Source organism: Colias eurytheme, chromosome 9 (genome assembly GCF_061535395.1).
Source record: "Colias eurytheme isolate Ceu_HAF_F1 chromosome 9, ilColEury1 Martin Lab GWU primary, whole genome shotgun sequence".
NCBI lineage: Eukaryota > Metazoa > Arthropoda > Insecta > Lepidoptera > Pieridae > Colias > Colias eurytheme.
The window spans coordinates 726,037-740,472 of record NC_142988.1 but is presented as its reverse complement, the minus strand read 5'-3'; the positions used below and the strand labels follow the sequence as shown (position 1 = coordinate 740,472).

The 14,436-nt window shown below is 35.2% G+C and overlaps 3 protein-coding genes across 3 annotated transcripts; 2 read left to right on the top strand and 1 right to left on the bottom strand.

Annotated features, from left to right (window-relative positions):
* Positions 1–237: 237 nt before the first annotated feature.
* On the top strand, positions 238–1,017 carry mRpL21 (mitochondrial ribosomal protein L21). Its single transcript, XM_090105565.1, has 2 exons — positions 238–400; positions 472–1,017. Exons 1-2 carry the CDS (start codon positions 343–345, stop codon positions 945–947), a joined length of 534 nt encoding a protein of 177 aa, XP_089961691.1. The 5' UTR covers positions 238–342; the 3' UTR covers positions 948–1,017.
* Positions 1,017–4,185, bottom strand: Rtel1 (Regulator of telomere elongation helicase 1). Its single transcript, XM_090105564.1, has one exon. It carries the CDS (start codon positions 4,087–4,089, stop codon positions 1,180–1,182), a length of 2,910 nt encoding a protein of 969 aa, XP_089961690.1. The 5' UTR covers positions 4,090–4,185; the 3' UTR covers positions 1,017–1,179.
* A 298-nt stretch (positions 4,186–4,483) lies between these two features.
* Positions 4,484–13,756, top strand: Elp2 (elongator complex protein 2). Its single transcript, XM_090105838.1, has 12 exons — positions 4,484–4,706; positions 4,993–5,284; positions 5,875–6,087; positions 6,695–6,913; positions 7,336–7,547; positions 7,882–8,032; positions 8,570–8,761; positions 9,627–9,746; positions 10,622–10,787; positions 11,554–11,818; positions 12,432–12,640; positions 13,502–13,756. Exons 1-12 carry the CDS (start codon positions 4,578–4,580, stop codon positions 13,638–13,640), a joined length of 2,307 nt encoding a protein of 768 aa, XP_089961964.1. The 5' UTR covers positions 4,484–4,577; the 3' UTR covers positions 13,641–13,756.
* The last annotated feature ends 680 nt before the right edge of the window (positions 13,757–14,436 follow it).

Below are 14,436 nucleotides of genomic sequence, written 5' to 3'. Positions count from 1 at the left end.
TTCTATTATCAACCAATATTCGTCGCTTGTTTATTTTATTTGTCGCTTACTCTTATTCATACCGCTCAAGTTATTAAATCAGTATCTAAAATCTTCTAAAAAATAAAACAATAATTTAAAGACGATATATCTTTTTTGTCGTTAAATTATTTCAAAATTCCGAACGTATATTTGGTTGTCAAATATTTAGGTATTATACAGGTATTAACTGTTGTTCAGAGATTATCTGTCAGTTTGCTATTTTGACACTCCGTAATTCTGCAATTGTTCAAATGAGGTTATAAAGATTTGTTTTAAAAAATTATAAATATCGCCAATTATTACCATATTTAATTGAGAATAATGGCCTTAATAAGAGCTGGCTTGCAAAGGCTAGCCAGCGTGTTTAGCAATGGGCATGGTAACTATTGTTTCATCGAAAACTACACAAACTAGCTGCTCATATTTTTAATACTACTATTACGTTTTTAGGTGGAATGCTATCAAGATTTATGACCAACAATGCTCCAGCACAAAATCAATACGTAGCCGATACTACGAAAGATGTAATATCTACGTGCAACAAGCTCATTGAAGATAGAGTTTCACGAAATTTTGCCATTGTACATTTACTTGGTAAACAGTGGAGAGTTACAGATGGCGATCTATTAGTCGTCGAGGGATACTGGCCCCCAAACATTGGTGATAAAATAACATTAGACAAAGTTCTGCTCGCTGCTACCAAAGACTTCTCTCTTATGGGTAGACCCATTGTTCAACCAGGTTTAGTCACTGTTACTGCAACAATTATATCGAAAGGGCTCTCACACACACGAACACACTTCAAAAAGAAGCGAAGGAAGCAGTTCATGAGAATTAACTTCCAGAGAGCAGAACAAACTATGCTCAGGATAAATTCCGTGGTTATCAATAATAGAATTAATGAAGCCCCGAAGAATGTGTTTTAGATAAGTATAGGATTTACTTTAGAATAAAGTGTTACAATATAAAATGATGAGATTTTATTTACACCTTATTCTATAAATTATGATAAAAAGTACATATTAGTTTTAAAATAATTATACATTATCCATTACATTATTAAAATCAGTTCCGCAAATTGTACAATTTTATTAATTTATATTACATAATTTTAATAGCTACATAATAGATATTTTCTTTAAAATTTCATAGTCAATGTCAAAATTTAAAATTATCACAAAACTCTTGAAAAGAAACCTTATGTTCCTCTTTAAAAAATCTTTTCATTCCCTTCAGCAAATAAAATAATTTCCTATTACCCAATATACTTGTTAAAGTTTTGATAAATTCTGCATAATTCCCTTCCTTTTTATATGTTGATATAGACAGTTGAAATGTCTTATATTGTTCTACTTGTAATAATGTTTTAATCTCTTTCACAAAATCTATAAGTGACTCAGGAGCTATTTTTTCTGGCTTCTCAATATCAGTTTTAGGTTCATTATGTAAATTCTCATCAAACCCAAATGCTTTAATTTTCAACTTCTTTTTCTTAGCTTGAGGTACATTAGTCTCATCAGCGTTCCTCTTATGTATGGTCACTAATGTATTAGGCATTTGTGATGTATCATTGCTGGAGTCAATAGCACTGAACAAATCCTTTGCTTGTTTAGGTTTAAATTCATTGCGATAGGCAGATGCATTTTTATAGAAATCCATTGAAAAATCAGCATACACTTCATTTGAATTGGGATATTGACTGACAGATGCTTTGGAAGATTTTGGAATAGCTCTGGAGTTGACTGTAGGAAATGATACTCCAGCAATATTTCTAGGTCCATCATCTTTATAAATATTAGCTTCATGTGGTAGTACCGGTTTTAGCTTAGGTGCTGGAAGTGTTGTTTCTGCATTCTTGAAAAACCTACAAACTTCACTAACTGTTTCTCCAAACTTATTTGACACCTTTATGTAATCTCTCAACCAAGCTGACAATTGCCCTTTTAATTTTGGACTATTAAATCTAGTGTCACATAATAAAATTGCTCCATAATCATTTTGATGCCTAATTACTCTGCCTATAGCTTGATTTACAGCTCTTGTAGCTTCTAAAGAATACCACTCATCCCCCGACAAATAATCTTTATCTTTTGCCCTCAGTTCTTCCAGGTATTTCTTTTTAAGAATTATTCTGGGATCTTTCAGAGGCGGAAATGGTAACCCAGTTATAATTACAGCTCTTCCATTCATATCAGCAAAATCCAGCCCTTCAGATACTTTTCCTCTACATACTGCCATAAAACATGCTCCTCTAGTACTAGGGTCACTAATTTTACTGTAAAAATCATTAATGATAGCATTAAAAGTATCTTTCCGCTGTGGTTCCACAAATATTGGTTTAATATTGCTGATACTGGACCATATACCTTCAGCTTGCCACATTTCTTGACATTTAGTCATGATAGGATATGAGGGGAAAAAGACTAGTAAACCATCAGGAACAACACGAGTGAAACTCAATATTGTCCGTCCCAAAGATGATATGTATTTAGGATTATCCCTATTCTGGTAATTTGAATTAAGTTGTACAGAATCAGGTCCTTGACTCACAATCTTGACACAAATTTGATTTGATTTTACTATATGAGGATTTTCTAATTGCACACCAATGGGTATTCCTAATTCAGATATCAAAGGTTTCAGTGGTGCTAAAGTACCACTAGTTAAAATAATACTCCTAACATTTTGATCTAAAAGTTGCTTCATGCCAAAACCTGGACTAAAACACCAATAACTAAGAACTCTTTCAGCCGATTTTGTATTAGTAGTTTTTAAAGCACCCCAACTATCTGTTTTCTTGTTATTTTTCTTTTCTTCAATTTGTATGTGGACTTTATAGCACATCTTGACTCTTTCTTTGTAAGAATGTGTGGTACCACTGAAAACAACATTAAGCAAATCCACAATTTTCTGCAGACCAACACCTTTACGTTGAAACGGTGATGCACTCCCCATTGATAAATATTGTATCAAATTCTCTATCAGTGTTATAACAGACATTTGATTATGATCTTTTATCTCAGCTTTAGCTAATAGTTCAAATATAAAACCTCCAGGGTATGTTGAACCATCAGCACCAACTTCAATTTCATCCACTGCCTTCTCAAATGCAAGCATTATTTCTTTTAACACACATAAGTCTTCACAGGTAAAATCCTTAGGCTGATTACCATCTACAGTTGAATCTAGATTTTCTTCCCCACCTTCAGCAAATGACTTCATAACATGTGTAATTTCATCAATACATAAAGCTACATCTGTGGTTCTTAATTGCAAAGAAGCAGATTCTTCACACATTTTCTCAACATTATGTGCTTCATCAAGTATAATCACATTATTCATGAGTTCTACACCGTTTGCTTTTCTTGATTTAGGGTCTAATAAGTAATTATAAGGCATAAACACTATATCTGCATCTTGCTTCAATTCCTTTGACAAATAATAGGGGCAGCATTTTAATTTCTTTCCAACAGTAACTAGATCTTCTATATCCAATATTTCATCACCCTTAACTGATCGGTCATCCTTCTTTGATTCAACATTATTGTAAAAATGACAAGTTCTTGACTTCACTCTAAGCTGGCACATATGAACTTTATTCATGTTGTTTGTCTCTTTGGAGACTTCAGGATGTATGCACATTTGATCTCTAGATCCTAAAACTGTTGCCTTAACATGCCTGTAGCTCGAACGTTTTAATTCTTGCATAGCTTGAGTTAATTGTGAGTGAGTTCTCGATGAGTATATAATCTTAGGCATGCCCCATGATGTATTGTCTTTCTTCTTACCTGCAGCTGATTTTAGGTTTTCCCGTAAGTTATCCGGTCCACTATGTTCGGAAAAATTCCCTACTTGGGCATTCATTTGTAGCTGAGCTTTTTTCACTAATAACCAGGCAATAGAGGAACATAATAAACTCAATGTCTTTCCAGTACCTGTAGGTGATTCCAAAAGAGCGTTGGTATTATTTTGCAAACTTTCAATAACTCTGGCCATGTAAGCCTTTTGCACTTCATAAGGCTCAAATGGAAAGTTAACAGGTATACCGCATATCATAACTTCCGGCATCTTGTAGATATAATATGATAAGATTTAATTTTTAAAAATTCAATTAAGGTTAAACATTTTATTTAGAACTAAAATAAATATTTCTTTGGCAGCCAGCTGATTACAACACAAGTCAAAATTATAAATGTCATGGCATGGTTTCCCGCCAAAATCTAAATTCGTTCAATAACTACATACGTTTATAACGTAAATCTAACTATTTCATATTAGAAACACTTTGGTCAACAAAGAAGGATAATATTAATATTTTAGAATGTAAATTCGTATAATTTACTTATTCATGCATAAATTAGATTTTTACTTCTCATAAAAAATTATCGAAAATAGCAAACTGAGATCAAAGAATTATTAAACGAATATTTTAACCTTAATCAATACAATTTGTCAGCGCATGTCGAACTTGCAAATGTAGTGTCAAAAAAATTCACAACAAACTCAACAAGTCGCACATATCTTCAGAAATAAATAAAATTTGATGAAAATACACCATGTTAAAGATCAACACTAAGCAGGTGTATACCTCAGTGGCTTGCAACCGAACCCCAGAAATTGTAGACTGGAATAAAGCGGGAGTTATTTGTTATGGAGCCTGTAATGCGATCGTCATTTATGATACGGTAAAATTGTAATATTTTATTTGCCTAATGGTATAATATTGCGAATAAAGTTTAAGAAAATCAGTCAATGTTTAGGTCTCTTTTTATTACACAAATACCTCCATAATATCTTTGATAGTTATATTTTATTTTTACATTGAAAATTGTTTCAAGTAAACTTATGGTTGAGGATTATTCTCATTAGAGTAATGGTAAATACGATATATCTTTAAAATGATTTATTTAATTCTGCATCGCTTACGTACACTTAATTTCCCTATTTCTCATTTCGAATAATCCTTTACAGAAAATAATATACAAAGATCCTATAACAGTTCTAAATCATCACAATGCTCGAGTGAACTCAGTAAAATGGCTCACAAGACCAGATGGTTCTTGTACGGAGATGATATCAGCATCTGCAGACAAAACAGCAGCAATCTGGACCCTGGTGAAGGGAGACTGGAAGGTGACCAGTGTGCTCGCTGGCCATGAAGATGGTGTCACCTGCATCTTTGGGATGTATACTGGGGGCAATGATTTGTTTGTGTTCACTGCGTCAGTTGATTCCACTGTTAAAGTATGGGAGCGATCAAATGGTATGTATTTTGCAAGAAAATTATATTATTAGAACTTTGATTACTAACATACTTAATTGTGGAAATCCGAAATAGTATAATTCTGGTAATTTGAAAAACTCTCCTAACATATAACCACACCCCGGACACTCCATACAAAATTATTGTTTTGACAGTCACACTGTAGGGACTTCAAATGTGTGTGTTAACGCTTTATGGTTGCACATTTGTGACTAGCGTAAAAAACAATTTTCGTTTTTCTGATGAAATACATCTGTAATCAGCACAATATCTAACAATTTTCTACGAAAAACGATAATAACAAATTCAAAATAATAAAATTACTTTAAGTCAATTTGATTAATGTTGTCAATCTTTGTTGCGTATCGTCCTTGTAGAAAAATGCGGACCATTTATAGCCTGATCGTGCGGGGTGAGGTAAGTGTTTAATTTTGGTGGGAGGCGGAGAGTGTCCGTTCTGTAGTGTTTAGCTACTATTATGTATTCTGTGATATATCAATAAGAAAAACTAAAGATAAATAGACTAATACATAATTTAAGTCTATCTAAAAACAAAAATCTTAACTAACATGTAAACAAATAAATTACAGATACAGTGTTCCTGAAGCAAACTATCCACCTGAACTCCGGGCTCTGCCTCACGCTGCACGCACAGATGCTGCCCATCGTCAGCAAACCGGTGCTGTTCCTGGGTCTCGACGATAATAAAGTACATGTGTTCGCTTTGAACGGAGAATATCATCGAGTGGATACACTTGTGGGACATGAAGATTGGGTGAGAGGACTTGATACAGTGATGGATGGTAAGTGACACATATAAATATTATTGATCTTATTATTAATTCAATTGAACACATTCAACAGAATGACTAGGCTGAACATTGATTTAACAGGCATGCATAAATTCCAACTAGTTAGCAAATTTTAAAATAGCTCTTAGAACAGAGCAGATATAATGTTCGGCATATTCTTAAATGACTAGGAGATTCATTGAATGAGACTTAAACACTATCATATCAGTAAACTAGTAAAATTATACACTAGCATTCAATTTGCATGCTTATGATCCTATAACAAATGATTCTGAAGAATATATATGTATATTATTCAGGAGACAACATTTAATGGACATGTTCAAGCAATAAACAAATGAATTTGAAATTGTGTAAATGTTCATGAATACTACATAACATAACAAAAAAAAAGACGTGTGGCACTCGGGGACTGCCGCGGTAAAGCTTTTGCATGCTATGCCTTCAAGCCACACCTCCGCCCGTCAGAGAACAACGACAAGAGGTGAGCGTGGGGAGCGTGAGGTTTTTTCGTTACGGAATTTCTCGATTCTGTCCCCGCGCTCAAGGCCCGCGATAGAAGCTATGCAATAGCTTAACAATTTTATACATATTTCAGACAACACGATCCTCCTCGCTTCATGTTCCCAAGACACATACATCCGCGTGTGGCGCATCCAGCGCTTCGATGACGAGCCGTGCTCCTCCACGGGCATCAAGGTGGAACGGAAAGTGTTCGAAGCTTACGATATACTGTGGTCGGTGAAGCTGGAAGCAGTTCTGGCGGGACATGAGGGCTGGGTGTACGGAGTACAGTGGGATGTATTCAGTGAGAAAGGTCATTTTTGTATTTAAATGTGGATTTAATACTGGGAGTTAACGGGTGTTCAAGTTTCAACTAGATGCGTAGAGTGAACAGGCACCTTCTAGGGATGCGCCTACCGGTCAGGCGATATTGTGGTCAAGCGCTTCCCTATCGACAATAAAAAAAAAAGATTAAATTCATGAGTCGAGTGGTCAAGCGACGCCACTGTATGAAAGACGCGGGTACAAATCCCAATTCTGATAAAAAAAATTTAATGCTTTAAAACTTTAAATCAAATTAAAATCAATTTGGACACATCTACTTGTAAGATCTAAACTAACGTTAGTGTTGTTGGTTATTATCTAAAACTTTCGCGGGTAATGCTGCTAAATTAAATTATAAAAAAAATATTGTTGCTTTAAGAACTATTGAAACAACATAAATCCTTTTCACAGATAACAAACAACCCCTACATCGCATCCTGTCATCATCGTTGGATAAAACAATAATCCTCTGGGAGCCAGAACTCGGGGGAGCGTGGGTGGAGAAGATAAGAGTGGGAGAAGTGGGGGGAAATGGGCTGGGCTTCTATGGGAGCCGGTTTGGGCCGACTGGCTTCTTGGGACACGGGTATAATGGCTCGCTGCATCTGTGGACATTGGATAAAGTTAGTATTCAATAAAAATGAAAAATAAAATTTAAAAAGAAAAAGTATAAGTATCCTAAACAGTCATTGTTATATCTGCTCTGTTTAAATTAAAATCAACGTTCGGCCTAGTCATTCTATTAAATGTCACCATTCAATAGCAGATTCAACCAGATGACTGCATATATTTATTTACTTACCTTTTGCAGTTCTTTGGATGATTAAATAATCTAATCATGTGACTTGCGCGCCATTATAGTCAAAATAATGGAAAAACTATCTCTCACCTATAACTAAAAAACAAAATTTATTCCTATTTTCATTGAAACGCAAATTTAATTAGGACTATTTTCAGGAATTACAAACATGCGTGCCGAGCGTAGTACTGGGCGGCCATTTCGGCGCAGTGGAGGATATGAAGTGGGAGCCGAAGGGGAGGTACATCCTCAGCGTCTCCCTCGACCAGACCGCCAGGATACACGCGCCGTGGAAGAAGAATATGTATGGTGAGGGGAACTTATTTATTTAATACTCTATTGTGCAAGAATATAAGTACATTAAGGTTTTAAAAACACATAAAATAAAAGCACAAAGGGCGGCCTTATCACTTTGCAGTGATCTCTGCCAGGCAACCAAGGGGAGTAAGGTAAAAAAGCGAAATGTGGTGAGGGGAATATTAATATTAAAGATCTTTTATACATATATCAGAAACGCTATAAAATAGAATCCGCTATCGATGGAATTGATATACATTTATAAACGAAAATTCACATTTTAATACAGGCTATGCGGTGAAACTTACTACTTCCATTTTCCTATGACCACTTTAGTCAGCAGTTAACAGCTAGTTTACATAGTAATACCGTGGAGTGAAAAGAGTGAACAGGTACCTTCTAGGAAAGCGCGCTCCATCTTAGGCCACATCTCAGCTTTCCATCAGGCGAGATAGTGGTCAAGCGCTTTCCTATCAAACAATAAAAAAAATACCGTTTTAAAACTACAAATATCAGAAATACGTCGTTATTTCACACGTTTTTTCCCAGGCGCATACCAATGGCACGAGATAGCCCGTCCCCAAGTGCACGGGTACGACATGTGCTCCGTATCCATGATCTCCCCCACGGAGTACGCGTCAGCTGCTGAAGAGAAGGTGGTCCGAGTGTTTAAGGCACCGGCCAACTTCATACAGAACTTCCAGAATATTACTGGTGAAGAGCTGGAGGGCGATACACAAGGTGAGGGTCTACAGGTGAAGTGTCAGTTTGTGAAGAAGTTGGTCCGAGTGTTCATAGCATCAGCCAACTTCATACAGAACTTCCAGAATATTACTGACTAGCTGCTCCGCGCGGTTTCACCCCCGTGGCTCCACCCCTGTTGGTCGTAGCGTGATGATATATAACCTATAACCTTCCTCGATAAATGGGCTATCTAACACCGAAAGAATTTTTCAAATCAGACCAGTAGTTCCCGAGATTAGCGCGTTCAAACAAACAAACAAACTCTTCAGCTTTATAGGGTGAGTGTGTCTATGTGTAGATACAGGATTATTTCCAGAAGTAACAACTTGATGAAAAGGTGGATCTTGATAGTTGGACTATTAATGAAATACCTGATTTTACCAGTTTACGGTTACATTCATATAAATATACTAGCGGTCCGCCCCGACTTCGCCCGTGGTACCTACATGTTTAAACTATCCTGTCTCTCAAGTTGGATCGAACTGTACATGGTGTGCGAATCCATACTAATATTATAAATGCGAAAGTAACTCTGTCTGTCTGTCTGTTATTCAATCACGCCTGAACTACTGAACCAATTTGCATGAAATTTGGTATAGAGATATTTTGATACCCGAGAAAGGACATAAAATAGGTTTTATCCCGGAAATCCTACGGGAACGGGTTTTTATCTGAAAACGCGGGCGAAGCCGCGGGCGGAAAGCTAGTTTTATTATAATCGGTTAAGTGGTTTAGGAGTCCATTGAGGACAAACATTGTGACACGAGATTTATATATATTAAGATTTAAAAATGACACATGCTTTATTTGTAAATAGCGCTATATAAATTAAGCAATAATTAATATTTTTAATACCGTACAGGACCTGAAGGTGCGTCCGTTCCTTCCTTGGGACTTTCCAACAAAGCGGTGTTTAGCGGAGACAATATGGAGGACGCTGATGCTGATAAGGATGGCTATTTCGTGCCTATGGAGATGCATGGTGAGTTAAAAGATAATAATTTTATAGAAAAGTTTATAAAAAACATGCAAATCTTATCTTATCTTATACTATTATAAAGGCGAAAGTTTGTATGGATGTATGGATGTTTGTTACTCTTTCACGTAAAAACTACTGAACCGATTACAATGAAATTTAGCACACATATAGAGGGTAACTTGGATTAACACATAGGATGGGTTTTATCCCGGAAATCCCCCGTGAACGGGAACTATGCGGGTTTTCCTTTGAAAACGCGGGCGAAGCCGCGGGCGGAAATCTAGTAAACTATAAAGTAACTACATTTGTTGCCCGAAATAAATAAATAAAAATAATGATGATATCGTTTGCTTAACAATAGCGAAAACTATAAAAAAAAACATTGTAAATGTATATACATAGATTGATACATCTCTTTGTCAAACGGAATTTCTTATAGAATAAAAAGTAACTTGTTTACAAATTCTAAACAATCTACTTGTATGTTTGAATGTATGCATGTTTCTCTTCACGCGAAAAGCATTGAGCTGATTTTGATGATGGTCGTCTGTGAAAGCGCAGAACAGCTATTGCAGAAAATTTTACGTAAAGTTAAACGTTAGTAAATTTTACGTCAAAATTATTATACTTGATTTTTTAGTCAAAGTCAAGTAAGTATAATATTGAAGCGAAAACTTCTTTAGCGGCGTTGAGCACTTTTTCTGTAATGGGTATAAAATCTTAAACTCGCGTCAGGACACGTGACCTGATCGAAAAAGCGTAAGACGGATACCATTCCAAAATATCAAACATGCTCAACGTTATTAATCAAGTTTTCACTTCTGCCGGCACTCCCGGAGTGCAACCCGTCTTTTTTTTAAACAAATATCTTTTACCAGAACCGCCAACAGAAGAAACTCTCATGCAGAACACTCTCTGGCCAGAAGCGAACAAACTGTACGGCCACGGTTATGAAGTGTACTGCGTTGAAGCGAGCCCCGATGGTCAGTTACTGGCTACCGCTTGTAAGGCCACTACTGTTGAACATGCTTCTGTGCTTATATGGTGAGAAATTAACCCTAATTCTTATATATAAAAATGAATCCCAAAATGTGTTGGTAAGCGCATAACTCGAGAACGGCTGAACCGATTTCGATAATTCTTTTTTTATATTCCTTGAAGTACGAGGATGGTTCTTATGTAGAGAAAACGTAAACATGTACCACGGGCGAAGCCGGGGCGGACCGCTAGCAATATTATAAATGCGAAAGTTTGCATGTTTGTTTGTAACTCCCTCGCACAAAAACTGCTGTATCGATTTTCGTGAAATTAGACACATACTTAAGAGCGGATCAATGCGTGTAAAAAATAAATCGTTGTCTTCTTTATGTGTCTATTTGTAAAATTCCTATACTATAAATGCATTTATTACATATTTTTTTTTAATCTAATGAAATCTGGAATTCTGTTATAGGACGTTCAGTAAACCGTTTTTTTTTTGTTTAATATAAGTTTACATAAAAGAATAAATCGTAAGTTTGTTCATAATTAATTTCTTTTGCTTTTTAAGAAAAATGAAATCTTTATTTTATTTCTTACCATTATCCATGAAGATGTACATATTTTTCGCGTACTATATACAGCAGTAATTTTTCAAGCTATTATTGTTAATTTCCAAAATAAATTTATTCCATAACATATGTATATAACCAAGAAGCGCAACTCAGGGTCCCAAGACACAAGTATTTCACTTAGTTTGGGACCCACTGTCGTACATTAATTGTAAATCATATAATGGACAAATAAATTTCATTTATTTATTTATTTCCAGGGACACCAAAACCTGGAACCGAACCCACAAACTAGTATCCCACCAGCTGACAGTCACACAAATCGCGTTTTCGCCTAACTCCCAGTTTTTGGTCACCGTCTCGAGAGATCGAAAGTGGACTCTATATCAACGGGACGTAGAGACAAATTCGATTGAAGTCGTGGCTGGGACTGATAAGAGTAATGGAGTACATACGAGGATTATTTGGTGTTGCGCTTGGTTTTATGATGGGACTGGGTTCGCGACTGGGTCTAGGGATGGAAAGGTATATATTGATAGTTAATAAATAATTTATGTGTAGAAATCGTGGTTACAACTTTTAAACTGTACACTTAAGTTACATTCACAATATAGTTGAGGTGAAAGATACAACTATATTGCGAATGAAAAAAATTGATTGAGATAATTTCTAAGTAGATTCGAATCTTGGAGTTTCTTGCCGGTTCTTCTCCATAGATACTGCTTTCCGAATCGGTGGTAAATGTTAAAAATGTTATGACGATTCGAAAGTGCTTCTCAAAGATGTATAATTGAATAAATAAATGTTTGAGTTTGAGTTTTAGAGGAAATTTCTATGTACATTCGAATCTTGAAGAAGAAGAAGCAAGATACATAATAGTGATAAATGTAAAATATTATATAAGAAATCAAAACACTGCTACAATAAATCTTGAATTATCTGTTTTTAGCGTTTCACATAGGTATAAGTAGGATAAATTATTAAAATACGTTTTATTTATATTAAAAAATATAACTTAGATAGTAGTAGTATAGTAAATTATTTTTAAATTGCATTTTAAATTTTTTATAACATTCAAATTTTTCATATACTTACGTTATTTAAAAATTTCTCACTTAACATTATTCTTCAATTCCAGGTGTGTCTCTGGTCCAAAACAGACACACAAACGGACACATCGCTAAGGAACTACGCTCTAGTGTCAAAACTGGAACTACAGTCAGCTGTAACTGCGTTAGCTTTCGGCCCCTTGCCGGGGGTTTTCGCCGCTATTGGCCTGGAGACAGGGGTCATTTTGCTGTACACGTTCAAGGATACGTGGTCTCTGCTGCTTGAAATGGATCGGAAGTAAGTTATATTTAAATATATTATTGTTATGACGTGATTGCGTTGATTAAGTCTCGACTTAATAAAAGAATCACGTAAATCGATTCAGAAACCTTGGGAGTAATCGGTGTACATACATAAAAAAAATACCGGCCGAATAATATAAACCGCCGATAACCTACTCCTTTTTTTTGAAGTCGGTTTTTATTTTTGTTAGTAGGTTTGTTCACTTCATTTTGGAGATTTGATACAGATTCTCAAATAAGATTAAATGTTAATAATATTAATTATTATTACCTTATCCAAAAAATCTTTCTGCATCCTTAAAATGTATTCTAATTATGTATTATATCTTTTATAGAAGAATTGATGTCAAAAATAAACTTTAGAATATACATTTTGAAGTGAAACTTTTTTGGACACGTTGAGAGTGAAATTTCAAGGTCGCGTCATGGAAATACTCCCACGTCATGGAGGAAGGCGACCATTTTGGTTTTCTCTAATCTTGGAAAAGAAGTTTCACTTCTGACACGTATGCCGAGCACAAGCTTTTTTTAGAATAATATTGTTTCATGTGTAAAATATCACTCTACTATTATTATAATGACTTTTATATGCTCTATTTTCGTAACTCATTATATTAACGTGATAACGTTTTTAAAATCGTTTTAGTCGGGTGACATGTTCAGAAACTTGTGTCACACCAAAACCTCACGAGCGCGATCGCAGGTATAACGAGAGAGAGACGGACCGATCTCCCGTCTCATCTCGAGCGCTGCCACTGCATTGTGTTATCACGTAAACATCTCGATCGTAAACCTACTTTACAAACAACCATTTTTTTTTTTTTATTACAATAATTTTTATTTTATTTCCTTACAGCGCAGCCCACCACCTCGCGGTAAAGCGTCTTGCCTTCAAGCCAAAACTGGACAAGGACAGAAAGCACGAACTGATCTTAGCGTCTTGCGGCGCGGATAACTTCGTGAGAGTCAACAGCATCATAGCGAAGACCGTATAACGGAACATCACAGTGGAAGTCTTGAAGATTGTGTGTCGCTGCTAGGATGACGTTTTAGTAGCATTTGTAACAAGTTTTAAAGAATTACTTGCTTTTGCCCACAAATTTTTAGTCTAAAGCGCATCACACACGGTGAAGATACTATAAGACCCCTAATACCCCCTAACACTGACACAAAATTTCGGGTCATTTGTAACAGAAAAATGATGGTCAGAACGCTGATACCGGATACCTTAAGATACAGTAATATTTTATATTAGAGAATCTTAACATAAAATATTATAGTATCTTCACCGTGTGTGATGCGCTTAAACCACTCTCGACTCTTGCAAATCAATTCTAAAGTGGTAAATGTTAAAAATATGTTATGACGATCAAAAGTGCTTCTAGAAAAAGTCTAATTGAATAAATAAATGTTTGAGTTTGAATTTATTTTATGGGCACATAAAAATTTTATTAATTTCGGTCTTTACTATAGTGCCAAACACTCGGGCAGAAAGCATATATTATGTTGTATTTATCAAAAATAAAATGTACATAAATCCTGATCATTCCTTCTGATAAATTTTGTTTTATTTTAACTTCAAAAATCACTTACTTATGTGATACTAGAATAAAAATGCTACTAAGTGACGTCATACTGGTGAGTCTACCAAAATAGCTTGACTTCCACCTTCCTATATTATAGTGAAGTAATTGATGTATTCATAAATAAGTACTTTTTGTCTTACCACAAAATAATTTAAACACAGTCTAACTTTAAACCAGAGCTCTGTCACTTTAATATATGTGAAAA

Coding starts and splice junctions, on each gene's coding strand:
- mRpL21 (XM_090105565.1), top strand. CDS start 343: ATGGCCTTAATAAGAGCTGGCTTGCAAAGGCTAGCCAGCGTGTTTAGC. Junction 401..471: donor CGTGTTTAGCAATGGGCATG/GTAACTATTGTT, acceptor TTACGTTTTTAG/GTGGAATGCTATCAAGATTT.
- Elp2 (XM_090105838.1), top strand. CDS start 4,578: ATGTTAAAGATCAACACTAAGCAGGTGTATACCTCAGTGGCTTGCAAC. Junction 6,914..7,335: donor GGATGTATTCAGTGAGAAAG/GTCATTTTTGTA, acceptor TCCTTTTCACAG/ATAACAAACAACCCCTACAT. Junction 9,747..10,621: donor CGTGCCTATGGAGATGCATG/GTGAGTTAAAAG, acceptor ATCTTTTACCAG/AACCGCCAACAGAAGAAACT.
- Rtel1 (XM_090105564.1), bottom strand. CDS start 4,089: ATGCCGGAAGTTATGATATGCGGTATACCTGTTAACTTTCCATTTGAG.